Source organism: Typha angustifolia, chromosome 11 (assembly GCF_048772165.1).
Source record: "Typha angustifolia cultivar Huaian chromosome 11, ASM4877216v1, whole genome shotgun sequence".
Lineage (NCBI taxonomy): Eukaryota > Viridiplantae > Streptophyta > Magnoliopsida > Poales > Typhaceae > Typha > Typha angustifolia.
Genome location: NC_133249.1, coordinates 9,466,466 through 9,490,031, shown reverse-complemented (window position 1 = coordinate 9,490,031; position 23,566 = coordinate 9,466,466). Strand labels below are relative to the sequence as shown.

General features: G+C 40.6%; 1 protein-coding gene across 2 annotated transcripts; it reads left to right on the top strand.

Moving 5' to 3' along the window:
- The first annotated feature begins 11,732 nt into the window (after window positions 1-11,732).
- LOC140770252 (uncharacterized) lies at window positions 11,733-14,945 on the top strand. 2 transcript variants are annotated; one of them, XM_073111346.1, is made up of 5 exons: window positions 11,733-12,132; window positions 13,658-13,857; window positions 14,003-14,098; window positions 14,169-14,291; window positions 14,426-14,945. In XM_073111346.1, exons 1-5 carry the CDS (start codon window positions 11,856-11,858, stop codon window positions 14,726-14,728), a joined length of 999 nt encoding a protein of 332 aa, XP_072967447.1. In that variant the 5' UTR covers window positions 11,733-11,855; the 3' UTR covers window positions 14,729-14,945. The 2 variants fall into 2 exon arrangements, with proteins under 2 accessions (XP_072967447.1, XP_072967446.1); XM_073111345.1 differs by having other exon boundaries at window positions 11,737-12,132; window positions 13,658-13,869.
- Window positions 14,946-23,566: the final 8,621 nt, after the last annotated feature.

The window sequence follows — 23,566 nt, the reverse complement described above, 5'->3', positions numbered from 1 at the left end:
GACTGATATTAAGGCTATGCAAATTGTGAAATAAGTACAGAATTCCAGTAAACCAGATTTCTCCATAGACTCTACCGGGATACTGTGTTTTAGAGGCAGATTGTATGTTCCTAATTGTGAAGGACCTAGAAATGAAATTTTAAATGAAGCTTATACTTCTGCTTATGTCATGCACCCCGGGGGAACAAAAATGTATCATGAGTTGAAGAAGAAATTCTGGTGGGAAGGAATGAAAAGAAATATTGGAGAATTTGTGGCTAAGTGTTTGACTTGTCAGCAAGTCAAGATTGAGCATCAAAGGCCTGCAGGCGTATTACAACCTTTACAAATTCCTGAATGGAAATGGAAACATATTAATATGGATTTTGTGATAGGATTACCAAAGACACAAAAGGGGAAAAATGCAATTTGGGTGATTATTGATAGACTAACCAAATCAGCACACTTTTTACCAGTTAGTACTACTGTGTAATTGATTTTGGATTTGGTTGGGACAAATATTTACCATTAATAGAGTTTGCTTATAATAACAGTTATAATGCTAGCATAGGTATGCCTCCCTATGAAGCATTATATGGCAGGAAATGCAGATCACCAATTGATTGGGAAGAAGTTGGAGAAAAGAAGGTTGAAACGTCAATACTAGTGCAAGCTACAATTGAGAACATAAAGGTAATTAGAGAACATATGAAGGTCGCACAAAGTAGACAGAAAAGTTATGCTGATAATAGGAGGTGTGATTTGGAGTTCCAGGTTGGGGACAAAGTTTTCTTACGAGTTTCACCTTGGAAGGGTGTATTTTGCTTTGGGAAGAAAGGAAAGTTAAGTCCTAGGTATATAGGACCTTATGAGATTCTTGGACGAGTGGGGCCTGTAGCTTATAGAGTAGCTTTACCCCCTGACTTAGCTCAAATTCATAATGTGTTCCATGTGTTAGTATTAAGGAAATATATAACAGATCCTTCGCATGTGATTCATTATGAACCAGTTTAGCTACAGCAAAATTTATCATATGAATAGCAGCCTGTGAAAGTCCTTGCTAGAAAAGATAAAGTACTAAGAACAAAAGTTATAGAACGTGAGAATCAGATATGATCTAAATATCCAGAATTGTTTAGAGGTATGTAAATTTCGAGGTCAAAATTTTTATAAGGGGGGAAGGAAAATGTAATAACCCAAGTATGGTTAAAATAAAAAAAAACCTACTATTAAAGCTTGCTAGGCACAATGCAACCAGCCACACTGCGGCCGGCCTCGTGCCCAGCATGCCATGCATGTTGTGGCACGGTGGGCGTGCCATGCACCTCCACCAATCCACTCTTCTCCACGCCGCGGCGACGCGTGGAGGTGGGACCCGGCCTATTGGCCACTTCGCCGCCACCATGTGACCTGCTCTTTCTTTCTCTAATATTCTTTCTCTCTCTCTTCCCCGCATTCTCTCTCTCTCTCTCTCTCTCTAGCTCACTCTCTCTCTCCCTCTAGTGCACCAACAGTCACCGATGCCGGGAAAAGCCGCCATTGGCCCTTTGCTCCGCCGATGAGCCTCTCTCTCTTTCTCTCTCTTTCTCTCTCTCTTGCTCTTCCTCTTTATCAGTTATCGTTCGAAACGCCGGAGGTTTGAGCCGCCGGCGAGAGGCCGACCACTGAGTGGCCACCAGCAGTCGTACCCCTCCCCTGCGGCCCAACCCTCTTCCCTCTTTCTTCTTCTTCTTCTTCTTCTTCCTCTCCTCCTCTTTCTTCCCTTCTTTCCTCTTAGACTGCACCCTACAAGTGGTGCTAGGCTCGGCCCAGCACCCTGCTGCGCATGATGCTGGGCTCAGCTCAGCACTATGTATAGTTTATATATATATATGCATATTATTGATTTCTAATTATATCTAATTATGTTATTAATTATTCAATTAGTTTAGTTAATTTGATGTATTTGATTTGTATAAATTAAATATAATTATATCGTAGTTAGTAAATAATTCTAGCAAAATACTTGCAATATAAATTACTATTTTAATCCTAGGTAGGTAATAGTAATTATTAGGGTTATGTACGTATATTCTTACGTAATTATTTGTAGTAACTTAATTCTTATTTTCTTAATTATCAAGGAGAATAATAGGCATATAATTATGTTATAAATATTCTATTAAATAATATAATTAGGGTTAATAAATAACAAACAAATATAGAAATGAAGATGATACGATTCGGACTTCACCGACGTCGTCTCGAGCATGGATTCACTTTAGGAGTGTTTTTGTTTCATGTTTTAGTGTTTAATTTCCATTAAAATAAGTTTTCTGTAAGTCGCGTTCGAACGCGGGTGGAGTGAGTTCGAACGCGGTTTGTGAACGGGGTTGTGAACGTGGGTGAAGAGAGTGCACTGTGCGTTCGAACGTGGTGCGTTCGAACGCACTGTGAACGCTTGCATCCCGTTCGCAAATACCGAGAGGCGCATTCGATCGTGCGTTCGAACGCGGTCGGGCGAGTTCGAACGCGGTCGGCGAAAATTGTATTTTTAGGATTAATTTTGAGTTGTTGGTTAGCCTTTAAAAGGATGTGGATGGCAACCAAAGCCAGGATTGATTATTGAATATTGAGATTGAGTTTTGCCTTGCCTCCTTCGTCTTCTTCGTTCCCGTTCTCTCAATCCCCGGCGACGCCGCTTCTAACCTCCCTCGACCGGCAATCACCCTAGTCCTTTAGGGGTGGCCCTCTCCTCCCAACAACTCAAAATTAACCCTAAATTGCGAACGCGATGCAGGTGTTCGAACGCGCGATCGAACGCGCTTGTTTCCCACTTCTCTGGATTTGCGAACACAATGCAAGCGTTCACAGTGCATTCGAACGAGGTTCACAACCCCGTTCACAACCGCATTCAAGCTCACTTCACCCGCATTCAAACGCGACTTATAGAAAACTTATTTTCATGGAAATTAAACACTAAAACAAAAAACAAAGACACTCCTAAAGTGACTCCATGCTCGAGATGACATCGGTGAAGCTCGAATCGTATCAGCTATGACTTGGTTGAATGAGACCTTGCTCCAGCATCTCAGCTACCATATTTGAGATAACTTCTTTTTGCACATATGGATACCAATATAGCCTCACGTTCGCCAATGCAACCCCAAGTACAATCTCTATGCAATGGTTTGCCGCTCTCCTCGGTGGCAACTCCTATAGCTCCTCAAAAAGTCCAGAAAAGTTCTCTAATAAATTAGACAATTCAATGGTAGTATCTAAACTCATTTGAGGCTCATCTCCTGCTGGTCCTAACTGAAGAAAATAGGCCAAATCATACGCATAAGGCAGCCCCACCATAGGCTGCATCGTAGGAATCGGTGAAGACTGAACACCATCAAGCCGCACATCTTTGTTTCCTTGTTTAAATATCATCCACATGCTTTGGAAATCAAATACGACGGGTCCCAAACTCTGTAACCGCTCCTCACAGCGCCAACGGATACAAGTCCACAATGATGTCATATCCCTGCACCCGTAAACTGACCCGGCGACACAAGCTCTCCGCCTTAAGCTTCGTGCTATCTCTAATAGCAACGTCAAATCCCATGGTCGCTTCGGCATCCAAACCCAATCTCCTCACTAATCTCTCATCTAGAAAGTTGTGTGTACTCTCTGAATCGATGGGGATATGTACAAAATGCTTTCTAATGAGTCCATCTACTCATAACGTCCTCGGCGAGGAAGTACCCGAATATGCATGCATCAATATTTCCTTTTGGATATCTTCCTCCACTCCCTCCTCAACGGCCTCCTCTTGAACCTCCTCTAGATACTCTCCAACATCAAAAACCTCATCATCCTCCTCAAGCCGTCAATAAGCATCACACTCTCGATCGGTTTAGAACCACCGATGACCGAGGGTGAAATGCTCATCACATCAAAAGCAAAGGCCCTTCGCTCTTCGCTCCTCTACCTGGGCAAGTGTGAGAGTTCGAACGGGGGGTCTAGTACATCCTCTAACATCGAAAGAAGGTCTCAAAGTTGGTCATGATCTAGTGTTTGCAGCCGCTGTATTAGAACCCATAGAATTTCCAGTCGGCGTTCTAGGTGCAAACCGCCCATCTCGGTTGCCCCAATTGGTTTTCGCTGCCATCTTTAGAGCCCTATGCTTTTGTTCCATTCTCACAGTCTTGACAATCAAAACATTGTTCAACTTGAAACACCCAATCCATCGGATCACCGCCTTGAAATTTTGGAAAGTCCAAGCGTGCAGTTCTCCCCTGAATAGCGTTGTCGGGTTCGCGAAAGATCCTTGGTTTAGATCTAAACCTTTGTGCATGTTGATCATCTTCTCTAAACCCTCGAGCACGTCCATCACCATCTCCATAGGGATCAACCTCATCCTCAAAGTGCCAATCCTCCTCATCGACGAAGCGCACCGGTGCTGCACGCCTCTCGGGTTCCACCACCGTCGGTCTTGGGTTTTGTAACGGAGGTGGGGGATGATGTGTATGCATAGGTAAGATGGGATCATTGATACTCACATGACGCACCTGGACTTGGGGGTTATCGGTTCGATGAGGTCCCACTGCTAGTCCTTCTTGAAACTTTGATTATCGTCGAGGAGATGACGAACCCAATTGATTCATGATATATTCCATGTATTCATTGTGATCGTTTTGTATTATGTCAACTCTATGCAACAATGTTTGGAACATGCCCCTAAGTTCATCCATATTTGCACCCATGGACGTTGGTTGACTCGGTCCTGCCGTGGATTGAGTCTTCCCTTATCGGTGTCTCCATAGGTCTTCTTGTTGATGTCATCTTTCTTGTTTCAACCATTAATGGAGGTCTGTAGTTCGCTTGGCTCTGATACCAAATTGATGTCCATTGATACCAAATTGATGCGTTCTCGTACCAAAGATAAGCTACGCAACGATTCCTTTAAGATCTGAATGTATTACATGAATTAGTCCACGTAATCGTGAGAAAATATTTATTAAATATTCTCCAGTAGATAGAAAATTATGAAACAAATTGGGTTAGATCCATAACTTCCCTATCTACAACTTTTGTATTTACGCCTTTTGTAGATTCGAACTGCAATTGGGACAAAAATATGAAATAACATAGGGGATGGTGGTGGTTACGGGTGGAGTGGATGTTAAGATTATGGATGAGTATGGAGATGAGGGTGGATTATGGATGTGATTAAGGAAAATAGACGAAGAAAATGAAGTGGTTGAGATCCCAAAGAAAAGAGGTGACTCGATAGACAAGGGAGATTAGATGTTAAGAGAAACCTTGCTAATGGTAGATGTGGAAGGATGGTGTAGAGAGATGAGGGAGAGAGTCTAGAGAGAAGATAGGAGACAAGAAATCAATAATCCAATAGCATTATGAATTTAGCTGCCATCCACATATTTATAGAGGCTAGCCAACAAGTCCTACAACAATATGAAACCCTAATTTTAGAGTATTCCTATTGATCGCGTTCGAACACACCAAAAGCTCTATCTCTGTATTTGTGAACACAATACAGGCATTTGAATATGGGCGTTCGAACTCACCCAACCACATTCAAATGCACAATATGCATTCTCTGTATTTACGAACTTGATACAAGCGTTCACAAGGGCGTTTGAACGCAACCCCTCCTACGTTCGAACGTGACCTACAAAAATTTTATTTTAATAAAAATAAATAACTAATGTAATAAGAAAAGATCCTAACGAAGTGTATCATATCGTCGGTCCACCACCATCCATCATCATCTAGGATCTCGTGCCTCCATCCACGGATACATAGACGGACTCCCTGATGTGTGTCTACTTCTCGGACGATATCTCGAAATCTCGCCATCCGATTTTCCTAAAACTAGATTTATTGGAAAGCTCTTTTCTAGGGCTACAACATATAAAAGTTTCACATCGATCTGATGGCTGCATCTTACGAGATCCTTTTCCAAATTTTCGTATCAGATATTGTCCAGATCTAAAAAATAGGATAGATCGAATGTAACAACCCAACCTTAAAAAAAATTAATTAATTAATTAATTTTGGGCATGACGTGTGGCCGGCCTTGTGCCCATGCAAGCTGCTCATGCAACTTGCGTGGTGGGGCGCCACGCGCCCACTGCTGCTGCCGTAGCCCACGGGCTGCGGCCAGCTAGCCGCGATGGGCCCTGGTGCCGCCGCTACCCCTCCTCCACTGCCTTCCCTCTCTCTCTGTAAATCTCTCTCTCTATCTATCTCTCTCTTGGCCTCTCTCTGATTCTACTCTCTCTCCACTCTCTTTCGCACTGCTCCCTCACCTCGTTGTCGACGTCGGCCCGTCGCCCCCTCTCCTAAAGCCGCCGTCGCCAGTGAGATCCCTTATTTCCCCCTCTCTTTCCTTTTCTTTCTCTCTCTCTCTCTTTCTCTCTCTCCCTTTCTCTTTCTTGCCCCAAGCTTGGGCTCGTCGGAGTCGAGCCGCCGACGAGAGGCTGGCCGGTGGCTAGCCAACAACGGCCGGTGCCCGCCCCACCGGCCTGGGTCTGCACCTCCCTCCTCTTCCTTCCCTTCTTCTCTTCTCTTCTTCTTCTTCCTTCTTCTTTCTTCTTCCTTTCTTTTTCTTTTTCCTCAGCTACTTCTTCTCTCCTTATTTTTTCTACAACAGTGCTGGGCCAAGCCCACCACTAGTACTAGTAATCCCTAATTCTTTTTAATTTTATTATTTATTTATTTATTTATTTCTATCTTAATTAATACAAATAGATTTAGACATTATTTATTTTAATAATAATATATGTTCATCATTATGATTATTATTAATTATAATTAATTAATGATTAATTAGGTTATAAACTATTACAATAAATATAGGTAATACTTATATTTATTTATTTATTTACTTATATGTATATTAGATTAATATATTGATTTGTAAATTATAATTATTATATTTATATTCTAATATTCTTATGATATACATTTTAAGTAATTCTATTAATTTATTATATATTGTTATTTTTGTAACAAATAAAATACTAGGCTTATGTATTTATTTATTATTTTATAAAGTAATCTCTAATTAATCAAGATATATTTTTATTTTTATTTTTATCTGTAATTAAATATATAGCTAGTTATAAAGATAAGTAGAAATTCTAAAAACTTCTAAATCATCATATATTACATGAACGGATTTTAATTAGATGAACGGCTAACTTCATGCTACTTAAATATTTTCAAACTCCGAACCCCTTATGTGAGACTTTATGGACCCTGACGTTGAGTTGATGTCTAACTGACAGACGTGAGAGTTGCATGCTTCGTGTCTTCTGATAAAGGGTGAGTAGCCTTATCTACTAGACGTCTTTCTCAAATTAGGTTATATTATATATTATTGTACATGCATATTTTGCCCTCCAGCATAATTATATGACTTTATCTAGAGATGATTACAGTCGAGCATATTTTTATCATGCATCTAATTAGGCTAATCTTGAATATGAGTATAATGATGATAAATAGAGATGATGAAAGATGATTATACTGTTATAATGTTATGTCCAGTTGATCTATAGCATGAGTATGCATATAAATAGATTAACATGAGTATGCATGTGTTGACTACATGGTTGGAGACTACATTGCATCATTTTTCTCTTGATTCTTGTTCCACCTAAATTCTTGTTATGCATTGACTGATTATCGTACTGGATATATGCATATGATCTATCATATAGAAGGAAAGCATGAAATGTGATTGATAGGATAATTGATAGAAAGTGTAAGGATACCCGAGTGGGCACGAGGATTAGGACGCGCTTGGTTAATGATTGATCGCTCGACATAATCGCGATCATGTTGGCCTTACGTCCGAGGTCGTTAGTTTCTGTGCGCAGCAGACATTCGGACACATGTCATTCGCTAGGGCATATGTGGCGAGTTATCCTCACGAGGTTTCTATCAGTTAGGAAGGGTGCCCGGTCTGGATGGATATTGATACCCTAGCAAGTAGTGGGGTATGGTTATATTTGAGATACTTTTGTGGGTAGCGGAGTATGCTCTGAGCTTTCGGACATAATGTTGAGACTGGGTACTAGGTGTTGACTGTGCACAGTGGTCTAATAACATTGATGACTGGGATGCTAAGAAATTCATATGATTTTATTATCATCTGATTACCTGATTATCGAGTGATTAATATATATCATATATGGTTGCATTTGATATCATAACATGGTCATGGTTGGCATGCATCATGTGTCATATTTGAGAGAGAGTTATGATGATAGTATGAAATGGAGATTTGTTTACAAATTGTCGATGATTATATACTTTTATCAGTTATGACATGTTATCTACTTTTTATTTATATATTATTAAGGATACATTCATATACTCATTCATGATATGATGTTTTTTTTATTCATATTATCCAGTACATGATTTACTCTCTGTTTGACATCACTAATTCGGGGTAAAGTCTATTCACTGAGCCTTTTGCTCGTGACTCTCTTTATTTCTTTTCTAGGCCTCTCAGATTTGTGGTATATGATAGCGACTTGAGATATCCCGAGAAGATATATTAGTTAGATGAGGTGAGCTATAAATGCAAGACGGTATAGATAATAGTTGTATAGAAATTGAGTTGTATCATTGTTTGTTATATTTATACTTAATTGTATTAGACGATTATTTGTATAGTACATGTGAGATTATAGTGCACTCGGGTATCAGTTGTTTAGTTGTATCTTGATGGTTTGTTGCGGTCTGTATGGGTCCTACCAGATTAGGTAGTGATATTGTGTATATTATTGTAGATTTTGATATTCATATGTTAACATATTTATTTGGTTGATAATATGATCTATTTGGTGTTGGATTATGTGAGTATGAATATGTTGACATGTATTATTTGATGATTATATGTGCATAGAAGTGTATCTAAGCGTGACGAACCTCGCCCAACTTGTCGCGTGCGCCGCGCGTGCCGTGTGGGTGCGTGGGCGTGCACGTGCTTATGCCGGGTGGGGGCATTACATCAAACCTTAGCCTAAGGGGAGATCCTGTCCAGATTTGGGCCGACGTTGCAACCACTATTGGGACTTCCATGTATAGAGGATCGAGCTCTACTTTTGCAAATGGCTGTTGCTGAACCAGAACATCCACCATCAAGTGAAATACCCGCTAACATGCAGGAGCTACTACAGGAATTTAGGGATCTCTTCGAGGAGCCTCGAGGACTACTGCTAACCCATCGGCATGACCACCGCATTCAAATCGTTCCACGGGCTAAACCAGCAAATGTTCAGCCGTATTGGTACCCACATGTTCAGAAGGGGGAGATCAGCAAATTGGTGGTGGAGATGCTAGATCAAGGGATCATTCAACCAAGTAGAAGTGCCTATTTATTGCCAGTGTTGCCGGTTCAAAAGAAAGACGGGAGTTGATGATTTTGCGTCGACTACCGAGCCTTGAATGCCATCACCATCAAAGACCAGTACCCAATACTAGTGATCGAGGTGGTGCTAGATGAACTTACAGGGTCAGCCTACTTCAGCAAGCTTGACTTAAGAGCAGAGTACCATCAAATCCGAGTCGACCCAGAAGATGTGCACAAAACGGCTTTTTGAACTCATGATGGCCACTACGAGTTCCGAGTTATGTCGTTTGGACTTACCAATGGACCAGCGACATTCCAAGGGATAATGAATAACCTTTTTCACCCGCTCTTGCCTCAATATATGCTCATCTTCTTTAATGATATCCTGGTGTATAGCAAAAATTGGAGCGAACACTTGCAATATGTGCGTGAGGTGTTGAATATCTTGAGACTAAACCAGTTGAAAGTTAAGATGAGCAAGTGACTTTGGGGTGAACCACGAGTGGAGTACTTGTGTCACATAATCTCAGCAAGAGGAGTGGAAGCCGAACCAAGCAAGATCAAAAACATGGTGGACTAGCCGATTCCCACTAATCAGCAGAAATTGAGGGGATTCCTTGGGTTGACGGGGTACTATCGGTGATTCGTCACCAACTATGGCAAGATTGATGCCCCACTGACCTCCTTACTCAGAAAAGAAGGGTTTCAATGGACAAGCAAGGCGATGGAGGCTTTCAAAGCATTGAAGACAGCCATGTCTACCGCACCTGTTTTGGCTCTACCGAATTTCAGCAAGCGTGGTGGAATGTGACACTTCGGGTGAGGGCATTGGAGCTGTTTTGATGCAAGAGGGCAAGCCCGTGTCATATGTGAGCAAGGCATTGTTGAACCAATCGCGACAGCTATCCACCTACGAGCACGAAATGCTAGCAATTCTACACACCGTCACCAAATGGCGACCCTACTGGATTGGCCAACGGTTTACTATCCACATGGACCAGCGTAGCTTACCCTACTTCATGGAGCAACATGTGCATACCTCGGCATAACAATGGTGGGTCACGAAACTCCTTGGGTATGACTATGAGCTAGTCTACGCCGATGCCCTTTCCTGCCAACCAGACACAAGTGAGCTTGCTTCCTTTTTAGCACCAACCCTTCCTCTATTTTCAGATCAATGGGGAACTAGTGTAGAGGATTGAGTCATGGAGGAGCTTGAGTCAGAGTTCAATGATCGCTTGCCCAATTTCACACCTTGAGGACAAGGTTGCGGAAAAGTGGTAGATTGATATGATTTGGACTTCACCGATGTTGTCTCAAGCATGGATACACTTTAGGGGTGTCTTTAATTCTTGTTTTAGTGTTTATTTCATATAAAGTTTCCTATATGTCGTGTTTGAACGCGGGTGGAGTGCGTTCGAACGCGCTTGCGAACGCCTACATCAAGTTCGCAAATACAGAGAATGCAAAATATGCATTCAAACACTACATTTGAACATGCTTGCGAACGCTTGCATTAGGTTCACAAATATAAACAACATAAAATGTGCGTTCGAATGCGATCAAGCGCGTTCAAACGTGGTCAGTGAAAATCTACTGTTTCTAGGGTTAATAATTGTTATTTTTGAATTATTTGATTAGCCTCTAAAGGTGTGAATGGCAACCAAGGAGTAATGATTGAATGAATTGAGTTTTTCTCTAGTCTCCTTCATCTTCTTCTCTCTCGTTCTTTCATTCCCCGGTGTCGCCACTTGTAACCTCCCTCGATCGGCCACTCATCCTAGTCCCTTAGGGGCAGCTCACTCCTCCCCCTTCTTCCAATCTATCTATCATCTTGCCCTAACCCCTTCCATCATCTATAATCCTTTCATCTCCACTCACTCACCGGTGCCACCCTATTATCACTAAACTACCACCATCCAGCAACACCTAGGATCTTGTGCCTCCATCCACGAATATATAGGTAGATTCAAAGCAAAAGAAGAAAAAATAATAACACAAAAACGGAACTTCAGCGGCAAAATAGGAAGAAACAAAGCCTGTTCTTTCTGTAATGCATCGTCCTATTGGCACTAAATTACAAAAGGACAAACTTAGAAGAAAAAAAAATTTCATCGACAAAGAAAATTGAAAATAGGTCTAAGTGACAAAATAAAAAACCTAGTGTGTTTTTCGTGCATTTTTGTCTTATAAAATTCCCTAAAATGCAAATAAATAAATTATACTGTTATGCTTATGCACCGTAGTCTATCGTACAGATGAAGGGATAAGGCAACTTGTTACAACTTACAAAGATCTGTCTTTACCAAAATTATCGAAATTCCAAACGGAGGCCTGAATCTTTCACTTCTTAAGGAGGGTCAATATTGGCCAATCGGGCGTCGTGCTTGCCAACTAGATATCCTTAACGCCAATGGCAATACCGAAATTAACTCCGATTTAGAAGGAAATTTTCTATTACGAGGGCACCATTTCCTCTTCTTCGGTTCTTCCACCCGGTTAAGTGGTGGAATTATTGATGGAGGGGAAAGTGGAGACGACGATGCATCAAGATTCACGCAAGGAGAAGGTTTTCAAGCTATTCGGGGTGCGGATTACGAAGGAAAGCGGTGATGGTGCTGCGTCGCCGGAGAAGGAAGAGGAGGAGGTGATGAGGAAGAGCAAGAGCATGGGTAACCTCATCGCTGCCGGAGCTGCTGCTCCTGTCGGCGACGGCGACGCCGGCGATGAAGGATACCACTCGGAGGGTGGGCTGGTTCGGTCATCGAAGAGGAGAGCGCAGGAGAGGAAGAAAGGTTGGTACTCATCAATCCTTTTGTTTCTGCCCCCAAATTGTTCCGCTTTTGCTATTATTGATGGCCTTTTATGTTATCTAGTCCCATTATGTAGTTGGGATTGTGGAATTGTTTGGGAGAATCACTAGCCAGTAGATATTTTCTGGATAAATAGGGATATTATCATGTGGTAGTGCTTTAATTGCTGTAGCTCTTACCTTCTGATGATATTATTACAATCCTATACAATTAAGAGTTGTACTATGGCTTGATGCAATTTCTAAGGATTAAGTGTTGTCCTTTTGGAATTATTATGCTGCATGAGAATTCAATTATCTTGTCATGCTATTAGAACCAAACGTTTAGCTACAACGATTCCTTATCAAGATTATTTCACTTTTCATTTTTAAATTTGAATTATATGTGCTAATTTTTCTCTGTTTCTACCTGTTTTCTTCTTGATCATAAATTCAAGTACAGGGAATAAAAAGAACTCCCGCACATGTTTCTTCGTTAAGTTCTAGCAATCCTATTTGGCAGATAGGAACATTTAGTCCGTTCTCCAAGAATGTATCAGAAAAGGAACTAATGGCAAATATCTCTTAGTTAGTTGATGGTTCAAGGTTAGCAGATATAATACCTTTGTCTTCTGTATTCAATATTGACAATTCACTATGGAGAATAGCTTAATGTTATTGCACTAGTGTTTATTATTATGTACTTTTAATGATATTCTGTCAATCTATTTTTTATTCTGATGATAACATTGAACACCAGTTTTTATTATTTCATTGCATGTCATCATATTTTGCCATTTCCCATCAAATATGGGGACACCTGTGGAATATGGGTAAAAATGGAACTGAATATTTGTCGTGATAACCTGAGTATAAAAGTTTGGTTGAGAAACATTTCATAATTTCGTCTGTTATCAAATAGAATGAACTAATAGACTACGAAAAATCTGATATGGTTGTCTTTATTAAGCTATTGCAACTGTAGGATGTAGCTTTAACCACAAAATGGCTATGTTAGAGCAAACTTTGATTATCATTTTGATTAGGCAAAAGTAGATATCTTCTAATTACCAACTATTTAGTACCATCAATTCCTCATGAGAAATGGTGGCCACCTACCTGACTAGTTAAATAAGTTGCCCTTTTGAATTCCATAAATGTGTGCATTTCAAGTCAACTAAATACAGTACACATCTTGCTATATTGATCTGCCTGATTCTGCTAGACAACTATCCTATATTTATCTCCATGGTTGTCCCCGCCTCTTAACTGCATATAATCCAAATTAGTCTATTCTAATTGCATAAATGACTTGTGATCTATGTTCTACTTGCCTCTCAGATGGTTTCTCTGAACATTGAACAGAAAGCTACTTTCTGAGTTTCTTCTTGTCTGAATTTTCATTCTCGTATAGCGCATCATACACTCCCATCTTTCTTTGGTTTCTTCATGTCAACACTTTCTGAAGTTTGTTATTTTCTTTAGTATTCCTAATGAGCTCTCAATTTCTCAACTTCTCCATTTTGCAGCGGTTCCTTGGACTGAAGAAGAACATAGGACATTCCTCGCTGGACTTGAAAAGCTTGGGAAAGGAGACTGGAGGGGAATTGCAAAGGAATTTGTGACTACTAGAACTCCAACCCAAGTTGCCAGTCATGCTCAAAAGTATTTTCTTAGACAAAGTAATACCAATAAGAAGAAGCGAAGATCCAGCCTTTTTGATGCTGTTGTCAGTCATTCAGTAATTCTCTTATGTACCTCTAACTATCTGCTAATCAGAATAATAAGTCTTCCTCTACATGAAGAAAAACTCAATCTCCTCTTCGTTTAGTTGGTTCTCAAGTCTCAATTATGCCATGGTTATGCATATGCAGGTGCCTACCTCTGAAACTCTTGTCACACCATTATCATCAATGAGGGTCCACGAAGTTACGAACATCACTAATGAACTCCTCAGAGGCAGCAGCCTTGTAAGTGTTACATCTCCATCAATGTGCGTGCACAATTTCATTTATATAATGACTAGCTGGTGACTTTCAGGATGGACCCTTATTTTCTAATGCAATCAAAGTGACGCCTCAAACTACAGAAGCTTTCCCAGCTTCACTTGTGATCAAGGAACAACCCGGAGTTGAGCCAAATATGCAGAGTGTAAATTATTTGGTAAATCCACCAAAGGATGACTTGTTAATTTATAGTTTAACAATTAATTACTTTTCTTATTAATGTTCCAAATCATTGGTTTATCTTGAGGTTTGATTCCTATGTTTAGCCAATAACTCTCAGGGTTTTGGCAGGTGAGCTTCTCCAAAACTTCCATGGAACAGGTCATCCTTAACTCGTCATTTAGCTCAGCAGTCAATATCCCTGATGAGGCACCACCAACTTTTCAAGTTGACTCAACTACAGATGCTGCAAATTTTCTGAGATTGTCCTCTAATTCATCAGTTCAACTTAATCTTCAGTGCCCTTCACAATTCATTGCAGCTTCTCATTTAACAGAAAACAGTGAGTTGGAGCTGACAATTGCACCACCACCACAACATAATTTGACAAAAGTTTCTTCTGAGAGTTATATAGGAGCAGTTAGAGTAATTTAGGTTATCCTTCTACTTAGGTTCTATTCTATCTCTGATGTTAAATAGTTTTAGTTATTTGTTTTCAGTTATCAGTAAGCAATAAATTGTTATGTCATTTCATTTTTGTGATGGAAACTTAAAGATAGCAGTTCTGCGTCTTCATGTTCTCTATCCAAAACAATGAGCAATGTAAACTTCTTTTCTTGTGATGCTTGGTGGTACGTGGCATGTTAAATTCTGCGCGTAGAGTCCATTAGTTTTGCTGTCATGTTAGACTATGATTTTGTTAGAAGAGTGTTCTAATGCCAATGCCCTCACCGATGTAGAATTACTGAGAAGACTGAGGCAAGATGTAGGCAGTCTATCATTGATTCTGTGGTTATTTTGTCGGCACAAACATGTGATGATGCAGCATGTATGATGTGAGCCTTGCAGGCACTTTGTTTTTTCTTTTTTTTTTCTTACAGACACTTTGCAAGGATGATACTAGTCCAATCCTTCTGATAATTTAATGGATATTCTCTTTAAACTCCGAGGTGTGACGCACTCTTCAAGCCCATAGCATACCAGCGTCAGCTATTATTCTTAAAACAGCACCATTAAATGTGAATTGTTTTATATGAGTTAAATCTTTAATTGTGATGGTTTTGTTACATTTTTCTTGCGCTTATAAAAATATCATACTTCAAATTTTTTTGATATTTTTGAACACTGTGCAAGAATTTGAATCAATCATGTCTGTTAGAGATGATAATTTTTTATAAATTTGATATTATTTTAATAAAAAAATTTTGTAGCTAGTCTAAATTATTTATATGTTTAGATTTTCTATCTTCCCATACAGGAGGAGAGAATGTCCAGCGTGGAGTGGATTGGATAAAAACCCTCAAATGTTTTTTTTATTAGTGTTCTTGTTACAAATCGGTTTAGTCCGATTCATTACGGTCTTGGACATTTTTATATGGAACTTTTGAGAAATTTTGATCGACATGAAATTTTAATATGTTGCTTTCAGAGAGAGCTTTCTAAAGAATCTGATTTTATACAAATCGGATGATTAAATTGGAAGATGTCTTTAGGATAGTTGACGAAGGTCGAAAGGTGATACAACCCAATTAATTGAGATCATATCTACTTGAATCATTTTGCACTTTGTTGCCCTTGATGATTGTTTTGGTGTAGATCTGACTTGTTCTTTAATGGAGGTTAGTGAATAGAAGCAGAGAAGGAGAAAAGATGTTAGAGGCTAGAAGAGATCGAACTAGCAATGGTGGCACGATTGGCAAGAAGGGAGGTGGAGGAGATAAGGTCGGCCGCCAAGAGATAAAGATATAGAGAGGTAGGAGGTAGCTAGCAAGTAATCTAATAATGAGATAATCTCCAAATGAGGGTTTTCTCTATGTATTTATAGAAGCTAACCTTATCTAGATAAGAACTCGATCAACCAATACAATTCGACTAGCCTGAGTTGAAATCAGATTCATAATATATCTTATGACTCGACTAAAACAATTAATCAATTTCACTAGACTCAATTAACTAATTAATAAGTTGATAGGTTCTCATACCAAAGATAGGCTACGCAACGATTCTTTCAAGATCTGGATATATTACAAAAATCAATTCGTGCAACCGTAAGGAAATATTCATCAAATATTATTCGGTAGTCAAAAAATTACAAAACTAAGTGGATTAGATTAGTAACTTCATGATCTACAACTTTCATATTTATGCCCTTTGTAGATTCAAACTGCAACCGGGACAAAAATAAGAAAGAATGCGGTTGATGGTGGTGGTGACATGTGGAGTGGATGTTAGGGTTATGGATGGGTATGGAGGTGAAGGTGGATGGTGGATGTGGTTAAGGGATATAGACAAAGGGAACGAAATGGTCGAGATCCCAAAGACGAGGGGTGGCTCAATAGACGAGGGGTGGCTCAATAGTCGAGGGAGATTAGAAGTTAGGAGAAACCTTACCAACGATAGAGGTGGAAGGATGATGAAGAGGGAGGAAGGAGTCTAGTAAGTATAATATGCGTTTTCTGTATTTGCGAACCTAATGCAGGCGTTCGCAAGGGCGTTCGAACGCGACCCCTCCTAGAATGCGACCTATAAGAATTTATTTTAATGAAATAAACAACTAATGTAATAAGAAAATATCCTAACTAAGTGTATCAACTCACCACGCTTTCCCCACCTTATCCTCAAGGCAAAAAGTCAAGAAAACGCTCTAAAATATCAGTCTCCAACTCCTATGTCGCCTTATCGGATGGCTTGCCAAGCCACTCAACTAAAATCTCCATCTCCAATCTAGTACCATGTCGTCGTCGGCGTCTAGCAAGTATACGAACTGACTCTATAATCTCTATCTCCTCCAATGGATTCGGTAGAACTGATCCAACGATCTCATGATCTCCAATGCGCTCCCTCAGCAATGAAACATAGAAGATAGGATGCATTCTCGACCCCTCCGGCAGCTCCAAATGATGCAACCAGACCAATACGCTCCAACACTCGAAACAAACCAAAGTAGCGATGTGCTAACTTTTGGTTACGCATCGGAAGTAAGGTCATCTATCGATACGGTTGCACGCTCACAAACACCTAACTGCCGATGTCGAACTCCTGCTCCCTATGGCTACGATTATAAACTTGCTTCATGCGGTTTTGAGCAAGCTTAAGATAAGCATGCAATCTCCTCAATGTGGCATCTCTATCCATCAATGTTAAGTCCACCTCCATCTGGTCTATAGATGCCACTACATCATAAGCGCGTAATGTCAGAGCCATGCATCCATACACCACTTCAAATGAAGTCATGCCAATGCTGCTATGGTAGGCAGTGTTATAAGACCACTCTGCCCACAGTAAGAACTCCAACCATCGTCTCGGCATTTCTCCAACAAAGCACCTCAAATACTGCTTAATGCCTCGATTGACCACCTCGGTTTAGCCGTCCGTCTAGGGATGGTAGGCCGAATTAAAGTTCAATCAAGTCCCCTACAATTTGAAAAACTCCGTCCAAATGTCGCTCATAAATACATGACCACGATAGAAGACAATCGTGCGTGGCATGCCATGTAATCGAGCAACATCTCTAACAAAAATTTCAACTACTGACTTGGTTGAAAACGGATGTGACAATGCCAAAAAGTGCGTATACTTGCTCAATCTGTCAACTACCATAAAGATAACTAAATACAACGTACTAGTGGAAGACCCTCTATGAAGTCCATAGAAATGTCTTCCCAAACACGGTTCGGTATAGATAAAGGCTGTAGTAATTCGGCTGGTTTTAATGTGGTTGCCTTAGCCCTTTGACAAACTTCGCAAACATGGACAAAGCTCCTCACATCCCACCTTAATCCTAGCCATGTGCAACTCTGAGATATCCTCCTATAAGTCCTTAAGACACCCTCATGACCGGCTTCTGGAGTTTGGTGAAAGTGCTCTAACAATTTCTGCTGCAATCCATCATTTGTTGGCACTCGAATGTATCCGTCGTCCAGCAGCAAACTGCTTCGATTCTCCAACTCTAGATGGTGCTCTGGATCATCCATCACCTCCTGCAATAATCTCAAAATATCTAGGTCAGATGTACATACATACCTCAGCTCGTTAAGGAAGAAAAAAGTAGGAGAAGAATAGGTTGTAAGCTCAGTGGTATCAGGTTGGCATGATAGTGCATCCGCCGCTCTATTTTTCGTTCTCTTTTTGTATTGGATTTCAGAATCATACCCTAGCAATTTTGTGACCTATCTTTGCTGTGCTGGAGTGTGTATACACTGTCCCATAAAGTATGGAAGGCTCCTTTGATCGGTTTGGATAATTAATCGTCTACCAATCAAATAAGGCCTTCATTTTGTCACCGCATGCAGAATTGCTAACATCTCTCGTAAGTCGATAATTGCTGAGATTTTTGTGATAAAGCCTTGTTAAGATAGGCAATGGGATGTCCTCTTTGTATTAGTATAGCTCCTATGCCAACACCCGATACATCATATTCCACAATGAACTCTTTGATGAAGTCTGGTAGCACTAAAACGGGTGCCGTCGTCATTATTGTTTTCAGTTTTTTAAAAAGCTGAAGTGGCTTAATCCGTCCATCTAAAGGAGTCTTTCAATAAAGAAGTAAGAGGAACAGCGATCTTGCCATATCCGGCGATAATATCCGGTCAGCCCCAAAACTCCTCTCAATTCTGTGGTAGTAATAGGAATAAGCTAAGCTGTCATACATACAACCTTTTGAGGATCCACCACTACACCATCCGTTGAAATGATGTGGCCTAAATTCTCCACTTTTGGTACTCCCCATAGGCACTTGGACTTTTTGAATTTCAATTGGTTTTGTTTCAACAAATTCAGCACATCCTCCAAATGCCGCTAATGCTCCAATTCAGTCCTGTTATACATTAAAATATGGTCAAAAAATACTAAGACATACCTTCGCAATAGAGGCCGAAATATATTATTCATGAGGCCTTGAAATGTAGCTGGAGCATTGGTGAGACCAAAAGGCATCACTTGGAACTCGTAATGCCCGTCCGGAGTCCAAAATGCAGTTTGTTGTACATCCGTCGACTGAACTCTAATTTGATGAAACCCGACCGTCAAGTTAAGCTTACTATATATAGTTGCCCCTACAAGCTCGTCCAACAACTTCTCGATAACCAAAATGGAATACCGGTCCTTGATAGTAATAGCGTTTAGTGCCCTATAGTCAACACAAAAACGCCATGCCCTGTCCTTTTTTCGCACCAATAGAAAGGGGGATGAGTATGAGCTATGATTAGTTGAATGAAGCCTTACTCCAACATCTCAACTACCATCTTTGAGATAACTGTTTTTTGCACATGTGGATACCGATATGGTCTCACGTTCGCCGGTGTAGCCCCGAGTATAATCTCTATGCGATAATCCGCCCCTATTCTTGGTGGCAACTCTTGTGGCTCCTCAAACAGTTCAGAAAAGTTATCTAATAAATTAAACAATTCAATGATAGTACCTGAACTCATTGGAGGCTCATCTTCTACTGGTCCTAACAGAAGAAGATAGGCCAAATTATACGCACAAGGCAGCCCCACCATATGTTGCATCGCAGTAATCAGCAAAGACCGAACACCATCAAGCTGCACATCTTTGTTTCCTTGTTTAAATTTCATCCACATGCTTCAAAAATTAAATGTGACGGGTCCCAAACTTTGTAATCACTGAGTACCAAGGACAAAGTTCGCTTCTCATAGCGCCAATGGATACAAGTCCACAATGATGTCGTGTCCTTGTACCCGTATATTGACCCGGCGACACAAGCTCTCCACCCTAAGCTTCGTGCCATCTCCAATAGCAACATCAAATCTTGTGGTCGGTTTGGCATCCAATCTCAATCTCCTCACTAACTTCTCATCTAGAAAGTTGTGTTTACTCCCCGAATCGATGAGGATGTGCACATAATACTTTCTAATGAGTCCGTCTACCCGTAACGTTCTTGGTGCAGAAGTACCTGAATATGCATGTATCATTATTTCAGCTTGAATATCTTCCTCCACGCCCTCCCTAACGGCCTCCTCATGGACCTTTTCTAGACAATCTCCATCATCAACAACCTCATCATCCTCCTCAAGACCGTCGATAAGCATCATACTTCCGATCGGTTTAGAACACTAATGACTGGGTGTGAAATGCTCATCATATTGAAAGTAAAGGCCCTTCACTCTTTGCTCCTCAGACGGACTTATGAAGGCACCCATGAAAAAATTCCTCATCATGCCTTAAAAATAAAATGGAAAATCAATTACAAAAGAAAATGCTTAGAAAAAGGTCTTGTAATAGCTTGAATTTGAACAGGTCTCACAATGAATAAGTGCCTACTGAAGGGACTACAAGGGAAGAAGCTGCGGAAGAAGCAAAAGGCTGAGTAGCGAAATGCGCGGTAGGTTCACTAAAAACTTGACTGTTGGCGAGTCTCTTTGTATGTGTTGTCCGAAAAGAGGAGGACTTAATGATTATTCGTTCGTCGGAACCAGAACCCATTCCTCACGTTTACCGTTGTCCCCAGACTGAACTCTTTGAACACTTGTCTACTTTCGAAATAGTCAGCCAAGGAAGAAGCGAAACATAATCAACTTGAATTCGAGACAGCTATTCGAAATCTTAGGGAAAGACTTGATTTGTTATCTCATGTATGCTTTTCGTGAAAAAAAACCAATTGAAGGGAAGGGTTTCTTCAAACAACAAGGAGCTGAGGCAACTATTCAATCAAATGATATTGAGCATGTTTTATTTCTCTCAGGGGTGGCTTGCTTTGGCTTTGGCGCATTTCATGTAACAGGTTTGTATGGTCTTGGAATATGGGTGTCCGATCCTTATGGACTAATTGGAAAAGTACAATCTGTAAATCCAGCATGTCCTCCTGGGCAGGTGTGAGAGTTTTATTTCTCGCAGTCACTATTTTTGAACCAGTAGAATTTCCAACCGACGTTTAGATACAAACCGCCCATCTCAGTTACCCCAATTGGTTTTCACTGCCATTTTTAAAGCCTTATGCTTTTGCTCCATCCTCACGGCCTTCTTAAAGGCCTCCTCAAGAATAGTAGGACAAAGAGCACAAGCATCCGCTTGTATCTCATCCCGCAGTCCTGAAATAAGTGTGCTCATCAATGTTTGTTCGGGACAAGGTGGCTCACAACGACTACTAACTCTTTCAAACTCAGCTTAGTACTCTAATACGGTCGTCCTCACAACCATCTTGCTTAATGTGGTAGTAAAATCTTTATATGCCGTTGTCCCAAATCTGCGTGTAATCCTCCTATAAAAATTAGCCCATCCGTTAAATCCACCACCATGAATAACCGATCTATACCAATGCAATGCCGTTTCTTGGAGGTCAAAGCTTGCCATCTGGACCTTTGCATCTTCTGCTGTATTTTGACAATCAAAATATTGTTCAACTTGAAATACCCAATCTGTTGGATCACCTCCTTGAAATTTTGGAAAGTCCCAACGTGTGGTTCTCCCCCGAATAGCATTGTTGGGTTCGCGAAAGATCCTTGGTTCAGGTCTAAACCTTTGTGCATGTTGATCATCTTTTTTAAATCCTCGAGCATGTCCATCACCATCTCCAAAGGGATCAACCTCATCCTCATACTGCCAATCCTCCTCATCGACAAAGCGCATCGGTGTTGCACGCCTCTCAGGTTCTACCACTGGCATCTTGGGTTTTGTAACAAAGGTGGGGGATAATGTGTAGGCAAGGGGATCATTGACACTCACATGATGCACCTGGACCTGTGGGGTATCGATTCGGTGAGGTCCCACCGTTGGTCCTTCTTGAAGCTCCAATCGTCGGCGAGGAGATGACAAACCCAATCGGTTCATGACATATTCCTTGAAATCATTATGATCCTTTTGAATCACGTCAACTCTATGCAGCAATGTTTGGAGCATGCCCCTAAGTTCATCCATATTCACACCCATGGACGTTGGTTGACTCGGTCCTGCCGTGGTCGCTCCCTCAATCCACGATGACCCTAACCGTGAGGCCGATTCATGGTTAAGGTCATCATAGATTGAGTCTTCCTTTGTCGGTGTGCTCTCCATAGGTTTCCTTGTTGATGTCATCTTTCTTGTTTCAACCATTAATGGAGGTCTGAGGTTCACTTGCTCTGATACCAAATTGATGGGTTCTCATACCAAAGATAGGCTACGCAATGATTCCTTCAAGATTTGGATGTATTATAGGAATCAGTCCGCGCAATTGTGGGAAAATATTCGTCAAATATTCTTTGGTAGTCAGAAAATTACAATACAAAGTGGATTAGATTTATAACTTCTTGACCTACAACTTTTATATTTACACCCTTTATAGATTTGAACTGCAATTAAGACAAAACACAAAAGAATGTTGGTGATGGTCGTGGTGATGGGTGGAGTGGATGTTAGGATTATGAATGGGTATGGAGGTGAAGGTGGATGGTGGATGTGGTTAAGTGATATAGATGAAGGGAACAAAGTGGTCAAGATCCCAAAGAAGGGTGGTTTGGCAGTCGAGGGAGATTAGAAATTAGGAGAAATCTTGTCAATGGTAGAGGTGAAAGGATGGTGAAAAGATAGGAGGGAGAGAATCTAGAGTGAAGATAGGAGGGAAGAAATCAATAATCCAATAGCATTCAAAATTTGGCTGCCATCCACATATTTGTAAAGGCTAGCAAACAAGTCCTAAAATAATAAGTAACCCTAATTCTAAAGGATTCCTACCGATCGCTTTCGAACACACAAAAGATGTTCTCTATATATACGAATGTGATACAGACATTCGAACTCGCCCGACCATGTTCGAACGCACAATATGCGTTCTCTATATTTGGGAACCTGATGCAGGTATTCGCAAGGGCGTTTGAATGTGACTCCTCCTACGTTCGAACGCGACCTATAAGAATTTATTTTAATAAAAATAAATAACTAATGCAATAAGAAAAGACTCAAACTAAGTGTATAAGTTGAGTCCATATTTAGCAGATACTTGAGTTCATAACCCAACTAATAAGGTAGATATCCAAAAGAATACAAATAAATTACTAAATAAATAGGCTCAACCCTATGAGGCCAATATGCCGCGAATGGAGCTGGACTACATCATTCTTGTCTTTAGCCCCTTCAATGAGTTGCATAAGGTACCTGCGGCACTCCAGCCTTTGCGGCTCGTCAAGTGACCACAAGGAGTCCTTGGCCTCCTTGTTTGGTGTGACTAGGAGCTGGACTGGCTGACCTTCATTGCTAAAATCCATCACCATGGTGGTGGAGTGGAAGGTGATTGGTCTAAGCCCTTGAAGCCATTGAATACTGAGCACCAAGTTGGCTCCT